This window comes from Delphinus delphis, chromosome 12 (genome assembly GCF_949987515.2).
Source record: "Delphinus delphis chromosome 12, mDelDel1.2, whole genome shotgun sequence".
Classification (NCBI taxonomy): Eukaryota; Metazoa; Chordata; class Mammalia; order Artiodactyla; family Delphinidae; genus Delphinus; species Delphinus delphis.
The window spans coordinates 67,575,061-67,597,024 of record NC_082694.2 but is presented as its reverse complement, the minus strand read 5'-3'; the positions used below and the strand labels follow the sequence as shown (position 1 = coordinate 67,597,024).

General features: G+C 39.3%; 1 protein-coding gene across 2 annotated transcripts in view; it reads left to right on the top strand.

The window, feature by feature from the left end:
* The first annotated feature begins 4,700 nt into the window (after positions 1-4,700).
* Positions 4,701-21,964, top strand: part of CLIP4 (CAP-Gly domain containing linker protein family member 4) — a 66,329-nt gene continuing 49,065 nt past the window's right edge. Inside the window, exons 1-5 of one of the 2 annotated variants that reach the window (XM_060026882.1) lie at positions 4,701-4,796; positions 10,899-11,046; positions 18,829-18,968; positions 19,735-19,828; positions 20,907-21,068. In XM_060026882.1, coding sequence (XP_059882865.1) covers positions 10,914-11,046; positions 18,829-18,968; positions 19,735-19,828; positions 20,907-21,068 — 529 coding nt within the window. In that variant the 5' untranslated portion in view covers positions 4,701-4,796; positions 10,899-10,913. Of the gene's footprint in view, positions 4,797-6,163; positions 6,332-10,898; positions 11,047-18,828; positions 18,969-19,734; positions 19,829-20,906; positions 21,069-21,964 lie in introns of those variants that run through there. The other variant, XM_060026881.1, reaches the window with a different exon arrangement.

Sequence of the window (21,964 nt, the reverse complement as noted above, 5' to 3'; positions counted from 1 at the left end):
GGATGGACAGCAGCCAAGAAAGCTGAGTGGCTGGGTTTTTTTTTTGCTGGCACTGTGCTTTTGTGCAATGGGCACATATCCAAAAAATTAATATATTCTTACATTACTACGTAATAGCTAAGTGGTTGCCGCGTTACTGTTATGCGGCAAAGTGGTTGATGAAGTGTGATGTGAAACGCAGAAAGAGTAGGTTTCCAACCCCTAAGGGCATCTGTAAAACTTGCCTCAGCTCCATTCTGAATGCAGGTCATTATTGAGCACATATTAAATATAAAACCTAAGCTGTCTGTGGAGAAATCATTTATAAAAATCATTTGCTATTTTAAAAAAATCTACAGAAATTGAATTGATAAAGGCTAAGACTCAAGGTAACTATTCTTAGGTGCTTAATTTCACTTTAAAATGCTCGAATTTTAAAATATGCGTTTGTTTCAGGCTTTCCTTAAGAGAGTATATCAGATATGGGACATAAAGGTTAGGCGGGGTTTCTGTTTTGAAGAGTGCTGACAGATTCCTTCTTTTTCCCTCGTTAGAAACTCAGGTGGCTTTTCCTCAGAAGTGCATTAGGGTTGTGATTACCTTGATGATGATAAAGATATTGCCTGATATATTTTGCTGGGCCTTGAAAAGATAGACTATAACTTCTTCTTGGGTTGAACCCCGTGTGAATCTAAGAAAGCAATTCACACTTATTTTTACTTTAACTGTTCCCTGCTGTTGCAAATATGGTTAGGTATGGAATGTCAGAACCGATCTTATTATCAATGCTGTTTTTGTCACAAAGGAGACTTTCTCATGACTCAGTACCAGCTAATTGGTCTGTCAATGGCTTTCTTTGTTAGGTGAGTCATTTGATCCATTGTTGACAAGGTGCAAGCTGCTCTCTACCCACTCTCAGGAAGTTCCAGTGGGTCTGACATTCTCTCAACCCCTAATCAAGATGTTATTATAGCAGCTGATGATTTCCAGTGAACAGAGATGAAGCTGTATTGGTTTTGTAAACAGCTGCTGGAAAGACAACTTGATGTAGCTTTAGTGACGTATGAATGCCTCCCACTTTAGAGTGTGTGCATGCATGTGATACAAAGACAACTTCTGTGATTTCTAAATTCCTTGGACATAATAATCTACCTTTACTGAGACTGAAATCTTAAAGGACCAGGCCTATTCAATCAACAAATATTTATTAAATTTTTACTATGGGCCCGATACTAGATATGTTCTAGTTACTGAGGATATGGCAGTGACAGAAATAGATGAAAACTTCTGTCCTCCTGGAGCTTCTTCTTTTAAAAGGTTATGGGTAAGGGTTCTATTTTGAACATGTTATATTTGAGATGCCTATTAACAGATGTCTATTAATCTAGAGTGTACTCTAGATTAGATGTTGAGTAGACAAATGAATATATGTCTGAAGTTCAGGGCTGGAGACAGACATTTTGGAATCATGAAAATAGAGATGGTATTTAAAGCCAGGGACTGGAAGAGATCACCTAGTAAATGAGAAACTGGCTTCTTGGAAGCTCCTATAGGACGCTTGTAATGGTTCCTTTGAGGCATATCTATGAAGGCGATTGCTGAGTTATAAAAAATGCTGATAATTTTTTTTGTTTGTTTTACTAAATGTTACCAAATTGCTCTACAGAATGTATTTAGCAGTTTAAATTCTCATCAGCAGTGCATGAGGATTCCCATTTCCCCAAATCTTTGCCAGTACTGGGGATTATCTTTCTGACTTTTGCCAGGTTGATGGGTAAATAGTGGTGCATTGGAGTTGACTCATGAGAGCTGACTGAGCACATTTCTTCCCAATTTCTTGTTCAGTGACTTCACACTGGTAGCTTGAAATCAGCAGGGGTGAGAGTATCTGTACCATGGAAACTGACAAACACTACAAATTAGGACTCTCCCTCAACTCCCAGCTGTTTTTAAGATATATACCAGCAAACCAGTGGCTATCAGCAGTATCACACTGTCTGTCTTTCCTTTCTCTCATTACTAGTGAGTTTGAGCATCTCTTCTGTGTGCTTGCTATCCTGGCTTTCTCTTCTGTGAATCACCTATTCCTATCCTTTTCTCACTTTTATATTGGATTCTCTGACTTCTTTTTGTTGATATGCAAAAGTTACTTACATATTTTAGATATGAATCCCTAGCTGCTTTTGAATATCTATCTTCTCCCAATTTGTCAGCTGCCTGTTAATTTTTTCCATGGTATTTTTCATTGAAGAGAAACCTTCACTGTGATATAGTCAAATCACCTAGTCTTTTGTTTTAAGGTTTGCACTTTTGCCGTCTTGTTTTATGAAGTATATCCCTATCCCTGATTCATACAGATTTTCTCCTACATTGTACCTACTTTTCAAATGTAGATCTTTAATCAATCTGGAGTTCACTTTGAATATGGTAGACATGGGGCATCCAACTCTATTTTTTCTTCTTAAACTAATCTAGTTTCCCCCAAACCATCTTCTAAATAATTTATATTTTTCTCACTGATTTGCAGCCCCACATTTACATATATTGAGGTCCCAGGGGTCTGCTTCTGAGGGTTCTATTCTGTGTGGCTGTTCCATTTGTTTCTGTACTAGTAGCATACTATTTTTATCACTATGTAGTAATGACGTAATATCTGGCAGGGTAGGTTTCCTCTCTCTGTTCTTGTTTTTCAAAATTGATTTAACTATTTAAAATTTTATTTTTCCTTATCTATTTTGTAACTTTATGGAAGTTCCTTAAAATTTGAGTTCCTGATGGAATTTTGGTTGGTATAACGTTGAATTTAGAGATTAAATGGATATTTTTACACTGTAAAGTCATCCTATCCATAGTATATCTTCTTTTTTTTAATCTTCTTTTATGTCCTTAAATAGAACTTTAATTTTCTCCATAAAGTTCTTGCAAGTTGCTAGGTGAATTCTTGAATATTGTGCTTTAGAGTTTTATTGATATTGTGAATGGTCTCTTACAATCTATTATATTTCCTGGGTGCTTACTGATGAAGTAGAGGAAACGACTGATTTTTAGAAATTGATCTTGTATTTGGCAACCTTGTTGTACTCACGTATAATGTCTAATAGTTGATTCTGTTGGGTTTTTTATGGTGATGATTTTATCATCTGCAAACATGATAGGAAGATTTTAGGGGTTCTACCCAGGGCTCTGATAGTCTATATTTAACTACCTCTGCTAGTTGGTCTCCAATCTGGCACCCCAATTCTAATAGCTGGATGTCTCCTGTACACTCACATTCTGGAAACAAGCCCTTGTCTTCCTCCCCCGTGAATCATGTCCTGCCCAATACCTCAGTCCATGTACCAGCACTGACACTGTCTTCTTTTGATTTTCTTCCCCAACCATTTTCTCATGGACTGTGGTCCTGTTAGCCCCTGACAGACCTTCCTGATGCTGACATTCTGATTGGCTATCTGAATTTCTCAATGATCCCTGCTGCTCAACGCAGCATTTCTGTGTCCTGAATGCCCCAAAGTACACCCTGTGCAGATAATACAAAATTGTGGATCAACACAGGCCTTCATGATAGACAGACTAGGGTTTGAATCCTATTTCTGTCCCAGGGTACAGTGAGCAAGTTCCACAGCCTCCTGGAGTCTGATTCTTCATTGGTAAAGTGAAGGCAAGTAAGATCCCATAGGTAGGAATCAAACTGTGGTCAGTCAGTAATGTCCCCTTCTCCACATGGATGCTGACCACTGAGGCTGGTCACCTCCTGGGACTGTGGTTTATTGCTACATTGTCCAGGAACCTTGTTGTGCCTTCAGATATAACTGAATCTCAGCAGCTGCAGCTGGACCATTTCCCCATGTGCCTTTCCATCCCAGTGGACGTTTCATGTTCCCAGTTCTGGCCCCATATCATTACCCAGTCCAACTCCTGGTCTGAGGATTGTATAACCCATGGGGTGTTCCAAGAAGCATGACTCCAATCAGTGCTTGCATTCTTGATGATGGTCTAGGGAGTAACTTCAGTTTTTTCAGTAAATGTAAGCAAGTGAGTGGGAGATTCTCTCTCTAATGGCTTGGTATCCTGGGAATTTGCCAAGGCACTGTATAGTGTTTGGGTGTAGCAGAAAAAGCTAGTGGCCTGGCTGGTTCTCACAGAGACTTTCATTATAGTGAAAAGCAACTCAGCCAGCCACAGCCTGTCAACCACTAACAGTGGTTTCTCAGAGGGATAATTTAAATCAGCAATAAAGTGAACTGTGTATGTGGAAAGTTTGCCAACAGCACCTTCTGTTACACATAGACCTTTATGAATTTCTGTGGCTTACTGACAATAGGGCTTATTTACAGTTGCTTCAAGCCAACCAAGGGCAGATTATTTTCCTTCTTTTAACCAGTCAAAGAGGTGGGTGGGGTCAGACGAGAACTGGGTGTGATGAGAGCAGAGAGAGGGAGGCGGAACCCCCCGAAGGGAGGAGGAAGCATCTGTGTCACATCATCATCCCTGAGAGTGCATAAGGTGCTGAACCTGCAGGGACAGAGAAACTGGCAGCTGACCAGGGACTGTGGGATGGTCATGGTGTTTAAACGTTGCATAAGCGCTATGAATTTTAGTTGACAGTATGTTCCACCCGATTCCACAATGGGATGTGACTGTCGCAAATGAGTATTTCGATACTGTGAGCTATGCTAATAGAAGCATAGGGCCAAGAAACAGGTGGCAGTCTCTCTCCTCTCTGCACTCAACAGGACACCCCATTCGCTCCTGAGCGTCACATTTAAGAGAGCTCTAGACAAGCTGGGATGCACCATAAAGAGACCCTTAAAATGCTGGTGAGTGGAATCTTAAGCATGTCTCATAAGGAGCAGCCTAAAGGACTGAGAATGCTTTCCCTGGATTCCTTGGAGTTGGACATGATCTGGAGTCTTCAGGGTATAAATAGAACCCAATAAGGAAGAGATGCAGGGAACTGTATTTTAGCTTCTAAGGTAGGAAGAACTTTTCAACAAGGCTGGTCAAAGATAAAATGGCTGCTTTCAAAGGAAGTGAATTCCTGGTTACTGGAGGTGCTCAACTATGGCAACTTGGTGGGAGGATATCGTAAGGAGGACTCAAGCAAATGGAGGGGGGTCTTTTCCAGGGTCTGGAATCAATTATTCTAACAGGAAAAGATGCTCTTGAGTGCCCGAGCACTTACCTCTGCTCTTGAAGAGTCGTGGTTGACATTAATTTGTCCAACATTTGCTCTTGCCAGGCACTGCATTTGGTGAACGTGGAAGTACAGTGTAGTAGTTGGTATATCAGAGCCAGAATAAAAAGGCCTCAGAGAAAGTTGTTACAGGGGAACACTACTGGCTCCCTGTTACAAACTTCAGTCATGGGGAAACAATGGACTCATTAAGTCCCTTCATTAAGTGTCAAGTAACACCTTTCCTTCCACAGACCAGGATGTCAGCATTCATCACCACTTTCTGATTCTTGGGGGATGGAGAAGGGGGGAAGGAGAGAAGGGGGTGAGAAGGGAGCAAAGCATCAGGGGAAATAAACTTCTGGGACGACTACTCATGCATCCTCTTCTGCCTCTACACTGACACCCTTGGGTGTAATCATTCAACTTGGCTATAGCCTTGACTAGGCTTTTTACAGCAAGACCTGCAAACAGGTAATTGACTGATGGCCCTATTCTGGGCCATGCATGGGGCTAGATACTGGGGAGCCTAAAAAGGGTAAGACGTGGTGCCAGTCCCTAAGAAGGTGTTGGAGTGCTTCCAGCCCAGGGATGTGAGACTGGGAGGCCAGTCAGACTGGTCTAGCTAAGGGCTTTGACGGAGGAGCGTCTGTTCAGCGTGCCATGGGCTGTTTCCCCAAGCATGGCCTAAGGCCAGGCGGGGTTCCGCCGAGAGCCTGCCTCGGCTGCGGTGGAAATACCACAGTGGCGCCCGATCCTCGCAGGGTTGACGCCCGAAGCCCACCAGACCTTTCTAACCTCGAGCCTCAACCGTCGCTCTGCGGAGGGGCTCCGGGGTCGAAGGCAGGAGGCGGCGAGCTCAGGCGCGCGCTCCCCGCCTGTCTCCCCTCCCCGGCGCGTGCGCGGGCCTGGGCCGAAGCCTGCGCGCCGCCGGGACGCCTGCACTGCGCGCGCGCGCGCCGACCCCGCGTGGGGCCAGGCTTCGGCGCGCGCGGCGCGGAGGCGGCAGGCGGGAGGGGCCGGGCGAGGTCGCGGAGCTGCGCTGCGCAGCGTGGCGCGGCGGGAGGCCTCGCGGCCGGCTACCGGAGAGCGGTGCGGGGAGGAGAAGCGCGCCTCTTAGCCTTCTCTCCGCGCCCCTGCGTTCCCCGTCGGCCGCCCGGAGAGGACAGGAGGAGGCAGGTGGGGCGGGAGGGCGCGGGGGCTCCGTGCCGGGCGGGCGGGGGTGCGGGTGCTCGAGGGCCGGTTGACGGTTCGGGGAGGGCAGCGCGGAGGCGCTGGGAGCCCCGCGGTCGCCTGCAGTGGGCGCCGGAGTCTCCGGCTTCTGGAGGCCTCCCTGGGGCGAGGGCGGGGTTGGAACGGCCCACAGGCGGGGAGCCGGGTTTCTGGTTTCTGTTCCTCCCCGCCGGTTTAACTTCAGGATGCGATGCTGCCAGGTGTGTGGGACGGGCTGGACCCCAGGGCGGAACTGAGTTCCGGCCCCCGCTCCGCAGCTCCAGCTTTGACCGCCCCGACGCCCTTGGGAGAGCGTCTCGCGCGCAGCGATGGGCAGCGTGCTGTACCCAGCCCTTCGTGGTTTTCCTGAAAGGGGCCTCTTCACATCTCTCATTACTCCCCTTGCTTATTAAGCTGTTTGAGAAACCTTTTGCCGGTGAGAATTCAAAGCTAAGACAAATGACTCTGCTTCCAGTCGTTTGCTACCCCGAGATTCCTTAATTCTAAATCATGGGAAGGGAAGTTAGGGAAAACACTTGCGCTGAGACTGCTAAACAGAGACTCCTCATCCTTGTGGGTTAAATTGGTGGGTTTATAATGTCAGCTTTCTTTTGAATTAGATGTCAGGTTGTTCATTAATCTAGAGACTATGTAGGCAATTTGAATTTAAACTCTGAGGCAATGTTTTGATATGTATCAGAGGAGGATATTCTCATGGGATGATAACTTGCTGTATGTTCCCAGCTAGACTGTGCTTCACATTGTAGCAACGTCATAGTATAAATTGGTGCCCTTTAAATATTTCGATGAAGAAACACCCTCCTTTGAAACATCCGCCAAATACTTTAATTGTACTTCACTTTCACATTGACATTTGTCATTTATATTATCTTCTGCACGAATTAAAGTCATCTAAATGGCAGAAGATCACGTGGTGCGGGACATGAAGCAACTGTGCAGAGAAAGAAGATAATTGAAATTGGCAGAAGTCTAGCTTTCTGCATTTTTATGAGGCAAAGCCATCCTGGTTTCCATCCTATTTTGCTAATTTAAATATGCATTTTGAAATACTCTCGTTTGATATGGACTACCTGGGCTGTAAGATTGAATCTTGAAATAGAATGAATTTGTTTATTTGTTTTATAGAAGATTTGGCACATGGTATAGTATTTTGCAGGATTTATTTCGGACGTTTCAGATTTACCAGAAACAGCCCCTATCAGCAAGGCTTTTAGAAAAATATTTATATGATGTCTTTTATGGCTTATAACAACTCCAATTTTGAAACATACTAGTGATCTTCATGTTACAGAATCAACTTAACACTTTATCCCAGTGTAAATCTGCGAACATCTGGTTACTTTTAGGCTTACTGTTCTCTTGTTAATTATGTATAATTAAGTATGCCACCATAGGCTTGCTTAGGTTGTTAGCCTTTGTTCCTTGTTGTTTCAGGCATTTGTATATTGTTTTCTTGTCTAGAGTTTGATTCAGTAGAACTTCCTGAGATGAGGGGAGTGTTCTTTCTTCAGTGTTCAGTATGGTAGCCACGAGACACATGTGGCTTTTGAGCATTTATGTTTTTAGCACTTATGTTAATGTTAGCGCATTGACCAGGTATCTCTGAAAAAAATACAAAATATTAGAGCCATGTTACAAGTTGCATTTACTCAGAGCTGATTCGGGGTGATGAGATTCATATGTAAATCAAACTTTGGGGAAGTTGATTCTTGTTATTGCATCTGTTATGTACACAGTTAATTGGGGCCAACTTTTAATCTTGGATATCTTTACATAATCCATTCTCACCAAGTAACCATAGTAGGATTTGAAATGAAAGTATATACTCAATCCAGCTAGGCACATCTCTAGGTTTAACCAAGATTCCCAGATCCTTAGACCCAGAAATCGCTTTTAGGAAAGGATTCTAAACTAAAACTCTACAGAAGTTTGTGGAGGTGTATAGCTTTCTTAAGTGGGACAAAAGGTAGAATGTTGGGCTTTTCGTGTGAAAGAAAGGGAATGGGACCAGGGGAAAATGCAATGCAGACACAAAACATGAAGAATATTCACTGCATTGTTCAGGTAATATAGTAGCTTCTATGGGTTTGAAATATCTAATATGTAGAGTGAAGTTGATTAAATCTTGTTGAATGAATCATCTTTCCACGTCAAATCTAGGATTTGAATATTTATTAACTGTGTATAAAACACTAATCTAGCTCCTGGGGCAAGTGATAGTCGTGTAAGATACAGTTCCTGTCTTTAAGGATCTCAAGTCTACAAAAAAATGAAAGGTACACTCTGAAGATCACTTTAAAAAATAGTTTTGAATGGGAAACCCCACTCTTTGAAAGGGAGGTTTTGAAAGGTGGCTTCCTCTTAACCAGCTCAGAAAGAAAACCACTTAGTCATTTTGCTGGAGCATTAAAAACATGGCTGAGTCCCAAAGTGTGATTGTAGTCAGATTAACCTTCCTAAGACAGCTTGAATCAGGACAGTCTCCTTTTAAAAAATCAACCGTTTCCAGTGCTCATGGAATTAAGTGGTTTGGTGTTTGATCAGGTATAGAAAGCACTACTGAGGAGAGTCCTAAAAAACCACAACAGCCTTTCCTCTTACTAGATGTGCCTGAGTTCCAGCCTGCTATTCCTTTAATGGGCTCCCCTTTTAAATTTATGCCCCTATTTCTGCCTACTCATCTTTCAGGACTCATCTCAGTGATGCTTTTTTCACTGCACCATTTCTGATTCTCAGGAACTCCCATAACAAATGTTCCTTGTACTTAGGTTATGGAACATATTTCATTCAGTTTTATCGTCTATAGTTATTAGTACTATTTTATTCACCCTAGTAGACTGTAAGCTACCTAACAAGCATGGACCATCTGTTACTCATTTTTGTATTCTCTGAAACATCTAGAATAGTGTAGTGCCTTGTACATATTAATATTTATTAAATTTTAATTCTGGTCCTTGACTTTAAAGGATGCTTCATACCCGGCATAGACTATTTTGCTCAAATTTACTGCCAGGTAGGTAATTTGTAGAAGCCAACAAGTAGAAATCCTGACTGACTTTGAATACTGAGAAGCTATAGTATTGAAGGAGGGCTGTCTTTGTGGTAGGCGCTACTTTTTGAAATTGTTAGTATTTGAGGAAGTTCACCATGCTGTATGGCAACAACTTTTCCTATTTATGTGGCCAGGGTAATGTCAAAATGATTCAAAGTATTGGGTGGCGAGTAATTTTAGCATCCAAGAAACCTTGAATACCTTTAACATAGTAACACTGTATTAAGTTATTTGATATATAATATCCATGTCCATGTAAACATGTACCTTATGAGAAAAAAGAAATTGCCTTACTCTTTACCAGTTTCTGCTGGTATTCAGAAAACATATGAATCTAATTGGAAACAAACCTCTTAGCTCAGAAAGGTGACTGTTTCTTTGGAGCAGGGTGGTGATGGTAGGTAAGCTTGATAGGTAAAGGTGATAGACATAGAGTTGGTTTACCAAGTATAATAGAGCACACATTGAATAATATCTAGCATGGCATTATCTGCTAGAGTAAGCTATCTGTTAACCATCTTTACTTATTCTATTCTTTCTACTGAAATAATCTAAAATCACCTTTATTTAGTTTTGTAATATAGTTTTCTGCTTATATTTTGAACAGATATAGAGGTTCGTAATATTTCAGACTGCAAAGATTTGGTGCAAAAGAAACTGGAAGGTTTTTAAGCTTCAGAGTTCAGTTTTACTAACATTTTCTCTGCATTCTGTGTCATCTCTGATATGTGTGCTGGGGTGCAGCAGCTGTCTAATTTAGACATATTTATTCTGAGTGCTCATGTTTCCTGGAAAAGAGAGGTAGTATAAGTGATGTGGTTTAAAAGGCATGGCCTTCCATCTTCTGCTGGGACAAACTAGACAGATCCTCTGCATTGTTAAGTGAAACCATGTCGGTAAGCTCCTAGATTTAAATTTGTACAAATGATACGGTCAATTTTCAGTAAAGGTTTCTGGGATGTTGGAAAATAATGAGCACATTTTAAACTAGATTTTTTTCATGTGATGAGCACGTGGCATGAGCTACTGGATGACAGATGATAGAACCTGTGTCAGATCCTATGAGAAGTTAGAGATGCACCTACAAGGGATAACATCTCGTTTGTTACTGCGAGTAAAGAGAACATCACCCATTTAGGGTAGCTCAGTGTTTAAAAAATGTTTTCACCTATTATTAGGAAATATATAGTAGTAGTTTTTTATTACTCCCGATCTTCGCCTAAAAAGATTACATATGCTGTTGACCCTGAGAGACAGTGTTAAGCAATGTATATTCTTTAACAACAGTTCGCTAAAAGGAAATATTTTTCCCTTTTTCTCTAAAATAGATTTTTGAAGGTTGAAGTTAAAAATGTCAATAGATTAGATATTTTTTAAAAATAGGCTTTTTGTGACTGAAGGCAGTTATTCTAAGTTGCATACAAATATAATAGATATGCTTTTCCCCCCCTTTCATTAAAGGTGGCTTTCTAGAAGATGACCATAGAGGACCTTCCGGATTTTCCATTAGAAGGAAGTTCGTTGATTGGAAGATACCCATTTTTATTTCAAGGTTCTGATACACCAGTTATCTTTTCCATTTCTGCAGCACCAATGCCTTCAGACTGTGGTACGTTAAGTTGCTGTGTTTATTTTCTGTGAACTGGTGACTTGACTTCTGTCTTACACCCTTTTATTATTTTATTTTATTTTGTGGTACGCGGGCCTCTCACCGTTGTGGCCTCTCCCGTTGCGGAGCACAGGCTCCGGACGCGCAGGCTCAGCGGCCATGGCTCACGGGCCCAGCCGCTCCGTGGCATGTGGGATCTTCCCAGACCGGGGCATGAACCCGTGTCCCCTGCATCGGCAGGCGGACTCTCAACCACTGCACCACCAGGGAAGCCCTGTCTTACACCCTTATTGTACTCCTAATTTTTCCTGAAACCATTTGTTGTGGTTTTCATAAAATTGCTAAATTTTCCTTTTTCAAAAATAACAATTGCTTATTGCTTTTTCTGCCTCTTAAGCTAAACGCTTTATTTCTGCTGTCATCATTTTTATTATGTAAAAACGTTCATTTTAAGCACCATGGTGGATTCAGAGGATTTTATTTTTAGAATACAGTGGTGCTTAGACATCTAGCATTCTTCTGCTATTGATGTATTTATTTTGGTTAAATATATTGACTTGCTTAAAAAGCCATGTACTGAAAAAGAAAAAAAAGACATAAAAGCACAGTGCACTAGCCATCTTTAAGGGCCCTGTTGTCTCTGCAATACTGGGATTCCAATTAACAAACCAAATAATCACTGCTGAAATGATCCAAACTTGGGTGACAATGTAACAACAAGTGATGTGTTTTAATACACAAGCAAGCCTAATTTGGATCCTGTTTCAGTTGTCTCCCATTGTAATTATCAGTGTATACACAAAGTATAGTAAAACAAAACAATAAAAGCCCTGTACTTAGAGAGGGTGAGACCTTTCCCTGGAACATGGCGTGAGATTGATTCATATTTAAATTGGTTCATTTAAATGTTCTTTGTAAAATGTAAATTTAGGAGTATTCTAGTTTTTTATCTATTTAGACTTATTTCCCCAGGACCCTATTTTATCAGGTAGTTGATAAAGGAATAAAAGAAAACCAGGAGGTAAGCTTGATGGATGTGTTACATTTCTAATTTAGTTAGAGTTTTTCAAGTAAAATATTGGGCCACCATTTCAAATTGTCTTTGGAGGTAGAGATAATGCAATTTTTAAATATTAGTGAATATAAAATGATTGGATTGTGAATTTGTCTTTTTAGTCATATCCATTCTAATAACTACTCATCTCCAGGTATGCTATTTTATGTGTTCATATTCTATAGCAGCTTGCCTTGCAGTCATCAAAGGTGTTACGTAAAACCTGTGCCTACTAGATCTTGGGAGTTATTTGCAGTGTTTACAAAAATTGACTGGATATTGACTTTCAGATACAACAAAATCAGTTATGCGGGAACAACCTTGAAAAGCACTTTGTACCTTGCTAATGGCACTTCCCTCATTCTGTCTTGAGTCATAACTGTCTTATTTCCTTTCCCAGACTATAGCTCTTTGGATGGAGTAGAATCATGTTTTGTTTTTGTTTATCTCATTGGGCTAATGTAGTCATTTGTTGATGTTAGTTGTTCATTGTTTGTTGAATAAATACATTGGATGAAAGGTGATAATGGATATTATTCCCTTTGTATAAGTGAAATTAAAAATTGCCTGTATTCTTAGAACGATAGATTCTTAGGATCTGAATGGACCTATAGTTCAGCTTTCCCTACTCATTTCCCAGTATAGAAATTATGTTTTCAGGTTCTCTGATAGATAACCATTCAGCTGCTTGGATATTGTCAATAGTGGGAAACTAATGAAATAGTCCATTTCATTGTTAAAGTTTTAGTTGTGATAAAATTGTTTTTGTATATGGACTCAAAGTATGTCTCCTTGAAACTTTGGCTAACTGGTTTGATATGTAGAACAAACAGTTCTTTATATGATGACCTTCAAATATTTGAAGATAATTTGGACATTTTAAATTAAGTCTGTACTTCTTTAGACTACACATTTCTGGTTCCTTCACCAGTCTCTCATTGTCAGGATTTCTAGACCTTTTTCACTCTAGTTGTTTTCTTCTTAGTATGCTGTAGTCAGGCAGTGTCTCCTTAAAATGTGGCATCCAGGGTTGTATTTATTGAGTAAGTATTTGTTGAGGGCCTGTTATATGCCAGGTACTGTCCTAGATGCTGGGGATAGCACGGTGACCAAGACCGACATTCTAGGAGGGAAAACAGACAATAAACAAACAAATGAAGAAACCAATCATAAATATTATAGATTATAATGAATTCTGTGGAGAAAAGCAACAGGGTGCTGCAGCAGAGGATAATGGAGCAGAGAGGCTGTTTTAGATGGGCTGGTCATCTGGAGAATCAGAAGCAGCTGGTTGAGAGAAGAGCCTGGAGAGAAGTGTTCCAGGCAGAAGGATAGGAAATCAAAGGCACAGAGTCGGGGAAAAAACTTTGGTGTGTCCTAAGAAATAGTGGAAGGCCTTTGAGGCTGAGAAGCAAAGTGGTTGAAGGGCAGAATGGCAGGAGATGAAGTTGGAGAGGAAAAGGCAGGGCCCAGACCAGGCAGGATCGTTTGGTAGGGAATTTGTATTTTATCCTAAATGTAATGGGAGCCATTGAATGTGAGACTGAGACTGAGATTAAAATCAAGAAACAAAGAAAAAGAAACCAACCCACACAAACCAGAGCTTAGACATTCAGCTCAGTGTTGACCCTCAAGGTGGTTACCCTGCAAGACTACAAAGATTTTTGGACTCAATTTTGCTTTGAATGCCTTCAGAGTCAGTTTACATGTATTAAAAGTCCCCAAGTGTATTGTTATTATTTTTACATAAACAGTGAAGTTATCTCTTAAAGAGATTTAAGCAATAATAATAACAAAAAAATCTTATTTACCCACATAGTTAGCATTTCTAGTGTTATTCATTCCTTTGTGCAGACCAGATTTTCATCTGATGCCACATTCCTTTTGCCTGAAGGGCTTCCTTTAATGTTTCTTGCAGTGCATATCTGCTGGTGAGGAATCCTTTCAGCTTTTATATGTCTGAAAACATCTTTATGTCATCGTCTCTTTTGAAAAATATATTTGTTAGGTATAGAATTCTAGGTTGATAGTTTTTTCTTTCAGTGCTTAAAGATGTTGCTTCACTGTGTTCCCACTTGTCTTGATGGGAAATCTGCTGTCATTTGTGTTTCTCTGTATGTAATGATCTTTTTTTCCTGACTGCTTTTAAGATTTTCTGTTTATCATAGGTTTTGAGTTATTTTACTGTGATGTGCCCTGGTGTAATTTTCTTTATGTTCTTATGCTTGGGGACTGTTAAGCTTCTTGGGTCTGTAGGTTTCAATTTTCATCAAGTTTGGATAATCATTATTTCTTCAAATACTTTTTCTGCCCCTCCTCCTTTTCAGACACTCCAGTTACACAAATATTAGACCGCTTGAAGTTTTCCCACAGCTCACTGATGCCTTTTTTTCATATTTCAAGAACTCTTTTTCTCTTTGTATTTCATTTTGGGTAGTTTCTATTGCTCTGTCTTCAGGTTCATTAATCATTTCTTCTGCAGTGTCTAATCAGCTGATGATCTCATCCAGTGTAGTTTTCATCTCAGATGTAGTTTTCATCACTAAAGTTTGATTTGGGTCTGTTTAACCTTTTGAACATTTGGAATACAGTTACAATGGCTGTTTTAATGTCCTTTTCTGTTAATTATAATATTTGTGTCAACTCTAGATCTGTTTTGATCGACTATTCCCCTGATTATGGGTCACGTTTTTCCCTTTGCAGGCCTGGTAGTCTTTGATTGGATGCCAGACATTGTGAATTTTACCTGCTGGGTGCTGGATATTTTTCTGTTTCTGTAAATATTCCTGAGCTTTGTTCTGGGATGCAGTTAAATTACTTGGAAAGTGTTTGACCTTTTCAGATCTTGCCTTTATGATTTGTTAGGTGGTTCTGGAGCAGTGCTAATCTGGGGCTAATTACTCCTCACTACTGAGTACTCTACCCAAAGCCTGATGAATTTTTTTCACACTCTTTTTAGCGGGAACAAGCACAGTTCTAGGCTCCGTATGATCACTGGTCACTAATCCCTCTAATTCTTTTGGATGGTTCTTTCCCTTACCTCAGGTTTTTCCTCATAAGCATATATTAAATACTCAAGGGGAACTCTCTTCAGATCTTTGGGGTTCTCTTGCTTTGCATCTCTCTCCTGTCTGATACACTGACCTGTGAACTCTAGCTGCCTTATTTCCTTGAGCTCTCAGCTTTGTCTCCGCAACTCAAGGAGTCTGCTGGGCTTTTTCTTGGTTTCCCTCTCTCTCTGCTGAAATCTGGAAAGTCTCAGGGCAGAGACATGGGGGCAGTTGTGAGACTCCCTTGTTTGTATCCTGTCTCTTAGGGATTGTGTCTTTCATTAACTGATATCCAGTGTCTTGGAAACCTCATTTCATCTCTTTCCTTTGTTGTTGTCGTTTTTTGGTTGTTTCAGAAATAAGAACACATATGGTCCCTGTTACTCCATCTTGACTTGGTGGGGTATCCTTCCCATCTACCCTTCACCTCCTTTCTTTTGATTAAAACTTTTTTTTTTTTTTTTTTTCTGTGTGGAAGCTTAAAATTTGGGTGTAGTTAGATTCGTTAATATGTAGTATAGCATAGAGTTTAAGATTATAGGTGAGTTTGGATTATAGGCCAATCCTGACTCAACAGGATTGAGGATCCTGACTCAACAGGTTCACACACTTCACAGTTGTGTGATCTTGGGCAAATGGCTTACTTTCTGTATTCCTTTGTTTTTTCTTTGATAAAATGAGAACAATAATAGTACCTACATCAAAAAAAAAAAGTACCTACCTCATATGGCTGTCATGAAGATTAAATTAGGTAATATATGTAAAGTGCATAGAACAGTTCCTGGCACCTATTAGACACTTTATAACATATTATCATTAGTATTTAAATGAGCTGTCTGCTGTTTGTCATTATCTCAGTATATAATTACAGAAGCATTATTATATGCTTTAGTATTTATTAGGCTAGTGTCCCTTACCCCCTACTCTGATCATTATTCTTCTTAGTTAAAATGTTCTTGCTCATTTCTCTTACATTTACTGTCTAGATATTTGCTTCTCATCACGTGGTACTTAGTCTAGTGGCATTGGCATCACTGGGAGCTTGTTAGAATGCAGTCCCTGCCCCCACCTGAGACTTACTGGATTGGAATCTACATCGTAACAAGATCCCTAGGTGATTCCTATCTAGGTTAATGTTTGAGAAGCTCTGGCACAGATGAGCAGTAGAATAATTTTGTCTGTCTCCTCCCACAAATAAATCTTGGTGAAATTTTGATTGATTAAAATTGAAATTATTTAAAATAATTGTTGTTGGGAAACTTGACAGCCTTAAATATTTTACCTTCCAGTCCAGGAACATGATGTGTCTCTCCATTTAAGTCACCCACCACTTCAGTTTTCTTTAAATAAGCCTTACACATTTATTGGCACTTTTATTGTTATTATGTTCTTTTTCCATTGTGTTTCATTTTTTAAAAATGGGAAGTCATTTAAAAATGCAGAAAATATAGTGATAGCAAACATGTGTCACACATATCCACCATCAGAAAGAATAATTATTAGCATAGTATCTTATTTCCTTTAGCTCCTGTTTTTCAGTTACAAGAATTAAAACCTTAAAGTTGAAATTCGCTCCATTTTCCTTTCCGGTTCCATTTTCCTTGCTCCCCAGAGGCAACCACCATCTTATATTTAGTGTGAAGATTGCAGACCATTTAATTATACATTTACTACATATATGAGCACCCATAAACAGTATATAGGATTGCTTTGTGTATTTGTAATTTTATGGAAACGATAGATGTTGTATATTATTCTTCAACTTATTTTATTGATCAGTATGTTTTTTTGAGACCTATCCTTATCAATTCATAATGTAGATATCGAATTCATTTATTTCGTTGTAAGAAAGCATCGAATCCATCCTATGGATATACCACTTTCTATACATCCTCTATGGAGAGATGTTTCAGTTTCCCAGTTATTTTGCTATTATAACCAATGCTAGAATAAGCATTCCTGTACATGTCTCCTGTAGACACATGCAGAAGAGTCTGTTTAGGTATATATTTAGGAATTTCTCTACTAGAAATGCCCAATGCCTAGAAATGTCACTGATCCATAAATATTTATTGAATGGCTGAATCAATTAGACCAAAAAAAAATTCCAGTAAACTGCTATTTATAGGAAACACACGCACATCTTTGAGAAATTGGTATCTGTGTTGCATACTGATTCTCTTCTGACTCTTCTGTTTGTAGAGGACCATTTTGTTCTCTGAGATTTTGAATAGTACATGCTCTTAGTTTTAGTCTTTCTGATTCTCTTCTGATGGACTGCTTTACTTTTTTTTTTTTTTTTTTTTTTTTTTGCGGTACGCGGGCCTCTCACTTTTGTGGCCTCTCCCGTTGCGCAGCACAGGCTCCGGATGCGCCGGCTCAGCGGCCATGGCTCACGGGCCCAGCCGCTCCGCGGCATGTGGGATCTTCCCGGACTGGGGCACGAACCCGCGTCCCCTGCATCGGCAGGCGGACTCTCAACCACTGCGCCACCAGGGAAGCCCGGACTGCTCTACTTTTATACACGTCCTTGGTTTTGTGCTTCTCCTTTCATCGTTCAGTTACCCTGATTCTAAAAGTAAGAGCTGTGCGTACGTAGTATAATTTTGGAAAATCAATAAAGACACAAGGAAGAAAATAAAAAAGCCACACAAATCCTGCTACTCACATATGCTGTTAAAATCTGAGCTCAATAGTGAATTCTCTTGGGGAGACAGCATAATAGAGGCCAGAAGATAGACTTTGGAGACAGACCTGATTTTCTACCCCAAATCTGCCACTTACTAGCTGTGTGAGTTTGAGCAGGTGTTATTTAGTCTGAGCTTTGGTTTCTTTATCTGCAAAATGAGAATAATAATACCTGTCAGGTAAGGTGTCTGGGAAGATTTGTAAGGTGTTTGGTAAATTGTAAGCACTCAGCAAATACTGCTTCTCTAATGCTTCTCTTCTTTAGATGCTTCTGGTTTTTTAGATTCCCTACCTTCTTATAGATTGTTCAAGATAGTAGAATCCGAGTTTCTTCTATTCTCTTTTATTCTCTAGCCATAGGATGATCTGTTCTCTCTGAATCTTAAGGAAGTTTTAAAAGATTTAAAAATCATGTTCAATTGTGTCTAGTATTCCATGTCTTTACTGATACATACTCCAAAATAACCCAATCACTCTGTCCCAAGGCTTCAAAGTAATGCCTGTTTATTATAGAAAATAAGGAAAACAGAGAAGTAAAAAGAATACTTAAAATTACATATTGTTCTAGTACACTGTTGAGATTTTGGCGTATTTCTTTCTATTATGTATGTTTTAATCATGGATGTGGATCTACTGTTCATGACATGTTTATGTTTTGAGAGGTGAAAATACCTATAAAATTTGACAGATTTTCTGTGCTTTAGAAGTTGTTGGAAACTTCAGCGTTTAAGATCAGTACGCTCAGATTTTTGTTTCATTTGTGATAAGATGTAGTGTGATGAATGTGACTGCATTCTCATAGCAGTTCAGAAATGCCTCATAATTTTTGGTGGTCCTGACTTTGGTTTTGAGAATTGCTTAAGGTAAATCTACTTTTTCTGCACCTAAAAATATTTTGTGTCATTTGAGTCCTGGTCTTGTTTATTATTTTCAATGTATTTATTTTGAAATTTTAACAAATTTAACTTACACCTTTTAAATTTCAAACAGAGTTTTCTTTCTTTGATCCTAATGATACATCATGCCAGGAAATTCTCTTCGATCCCAAAACTTCTGTATCAGAATTATTTGCCATTTTAAGACAGTGGGTTCCTCAGGTCCAGCAAAATATTGACGTTATTGGAAATGAGGTAAGGAATTCTAACGTTGTTAAGTCTTGTATTGTTAGGATTGTTAATTGTATAGATTTTTTTCCCCCATCTGAATGGAAAGGTGGTGATAAAGGGGAAACCTTTTAAAGATGCTGATGCTTGTTCTTCATAGGTTTTCATGGAGCAGTGAGTTAGTACGTTCTTTCCATTATTCCCTCATGCTCCTCACTCCCTTGCATCTGGAGTTCTGACATCTGACTCTTGGTGGGAGCAGAGGGAGCCTTCTTCCTTTGTACAAGTTGATTTTGTAAATTTAAAAATATACTTTCATGAGGTGATTTGATTACTGTCACACTTATCTATACTTTGGGGTGGCTTGGTAAAGATCTAGGCTTAAATATAATTTTAAAAAATATTTGATTTTTTGAAAGAGGGATAAAAGAATAGTGCTGGGTTCCTTGACCAGCATACTGTCTCGTTGTAAGAAGAGGGAGCTTATACTTTTTTAAAATACCATTACTCCCATTAGAAAGGAAATTTGCTTGTCCTTTGAGAAGTTAAGGAACATATTGGGGTGCCAAATTACTTTGGAATACTCTTTAAGAATTTCCTTCCGTCTGGTGACAAGTTCAGTTTTCATTTTTGTTGTAGGGTACAGACTTAAAATTTATCCTTAAGAGAAGCCAGTTCTGTCTACTCATTTTACTGAGAACTAATTTAATAAGATAGACTAACTTGGTTTCCCAGCATTGGTTTGAAATCAGTAGACGTTATGTTGTAATAATATCTTCCTTGGTTTCCTCAGATTCTTAAGAGAGGTTGCAACGTGAATGACAGAGATGGATTGACAGATATGACTCTTTTACATTATACTTGCAAATCTGGAGCTCATGGTATTGGTAAGTGTGTGGTGAATCTGTTAATGGCTTAAGACATCTGTATTTGTGCTTGTATGACTGTGTTTATGCCAACCAGAGTCCCTGGGAGGGCACCTGGCTGATGATAATAATATTCCCTGAATAGGCGAGGATTCAGTTAGGTCTTCCACACACCTTGTTGCCTTTCCTCCCTTTTCTCAAGGGAGTCTTTATAATCTCCTGGTACCTCCCAACTTTTCTGGAACAGGCTTCATACCGGCCTGTTTGCTAGGTGAGAGTAACTGGTAACACCTGGAGTTTATGGCAAGGTTTGACAATCCATGCTCTGTTTTCCAGGCAGTCCCAATCCTACAGACCTGGTCTTTAGGTCTGTCTAAGGTCTGTTCCTACATACATAACATATGTGCATAGTTTCCAAAATTGATATTCGCCTGTTCTTTACTATTTTTTACACCTGCCTCTTACTTAATTATATACTGTGAACATCTCTCCCTGTTTCAATAGTCTGATACAGTGCTTCTTAAACTTGATAGTGAAGGACTTTTTTTTTTTTCTCTAATCCATCATGGAGTGATACTTTTGTAAAATAAAATAAAAATGAGTTTGTAATAGAAAAATGAGATAAAGACAAAATACAAGCCCAAGTATTTTTCAAAAGCCTAAAATTATATTTCAGTTAATTTATTCAGAAGAAATGATTACATAGGGAAAAAGAAAAGAGTTATAAAAAGTATGAATTACAGTTTGGGACCGTCAGTGGTCCACAGAGTGCACTCTGTGTAGCCCTGGTTTTAATGGCTCTGTAGTATTGCATTATATGGATGTCTCATAATTTATTTAACCAGTGTCTTATTATTGTACTTTTAGGTTGTTTCAAAATTTTATTCATAATAAAAGTGCTGTGATGAACATCTTTACAGCCAAGTGTTTTATCTGCCCTTGGGTTTGATTATTTTCCTGGAATAAATTCCTTGTTACATTTTTTGAGTTGTAAGTGTATATTCAGTACGCTGTTTGCATTGGCTTTTTAGATGAGGTAGTAGATGGCCATCCACTGGAATTTGTACTGAAGAAAAATAATTTAGAAAACCTTCTCTAGGTGATGTTGATACAGCTGTAAAGTTTGCAACTCAACTTATCGATCTGGGAGCAGATGTTAGTTTGCGGAGTCGCTGGACAAATATGAATGCTTTGCATTATGCTGCTTATTTTGATGTCCCTGAACTTATAAGAGTGATTTTGAAGACATCTAAACCAAAAGGCAAGTACTGTAAGATCTCCATTAGATGTTATTAATTGAATACTTTATCAGTGGCATAAAAATTATAATTCAAAGATACTTTTACTTCTAATCCATCTTGTTCCATGTGACCTCCAATCCCATTTTATTTTTCAGAAACAGTTTAACTTTTCTTTATTGAAGATTAGTTACTATCCTTTCACAGAAGACTTAGTACAAAGAGAAACGAAATAAAGTGTTCTCTGGCCTTTTATATCTCTTCAAGTCCCCCAGTATAACATGGATTTTATAAAGTGTAATTGAATCTATGTATACTTCTTTTGTCTTACTTGTGTAGCCAGAAATAGAGCAATAAAACCTTCAGAGCTAAACATTGAAATCATGAAGAATATTTATTTTAGGTGGCATTCAGTTCTGAAATTCTGTGATTCCATTAAGGGATAGATTTTCATTTTTTTTTTCTTCCTGTCTTAATGATGCTATCCTAAAATTGAACATCATAATATCTAAATCACAGTCCTGTATTTAGACATTCTCTCTGGGTCCTCTCAGGGGGTCAGTTTTCTTTTGAGAAAAAAATGAGGGCAAGTGCAGTAGTATTGCTTTAAGTTAAAAGTTGTATGCAGTGTTTTCTCCATTTGTAGAAGACTTGTTTTAGAGATGGCATAGATAAATTTCCCAGAATGTCTGTTTCTAACCTGTGCTTTGTATAATTGTCCATCTCCTCTTTACCTTTTTACTTTTTCACTTTTTGAATGATGTTAGGAAGAAAGCCTCTCTTGATAGTACAGTGTCTTTAATAGCTCAGGAGAGTGTCCTGAGCATGTCTTAGTTTGTTTACAACAGTAGGTAGGGTGTGGGATGGTGGAGCTGTAGTTAGATTAAGGTCGGATTGGCAGAACCAGAGGTATATTAAA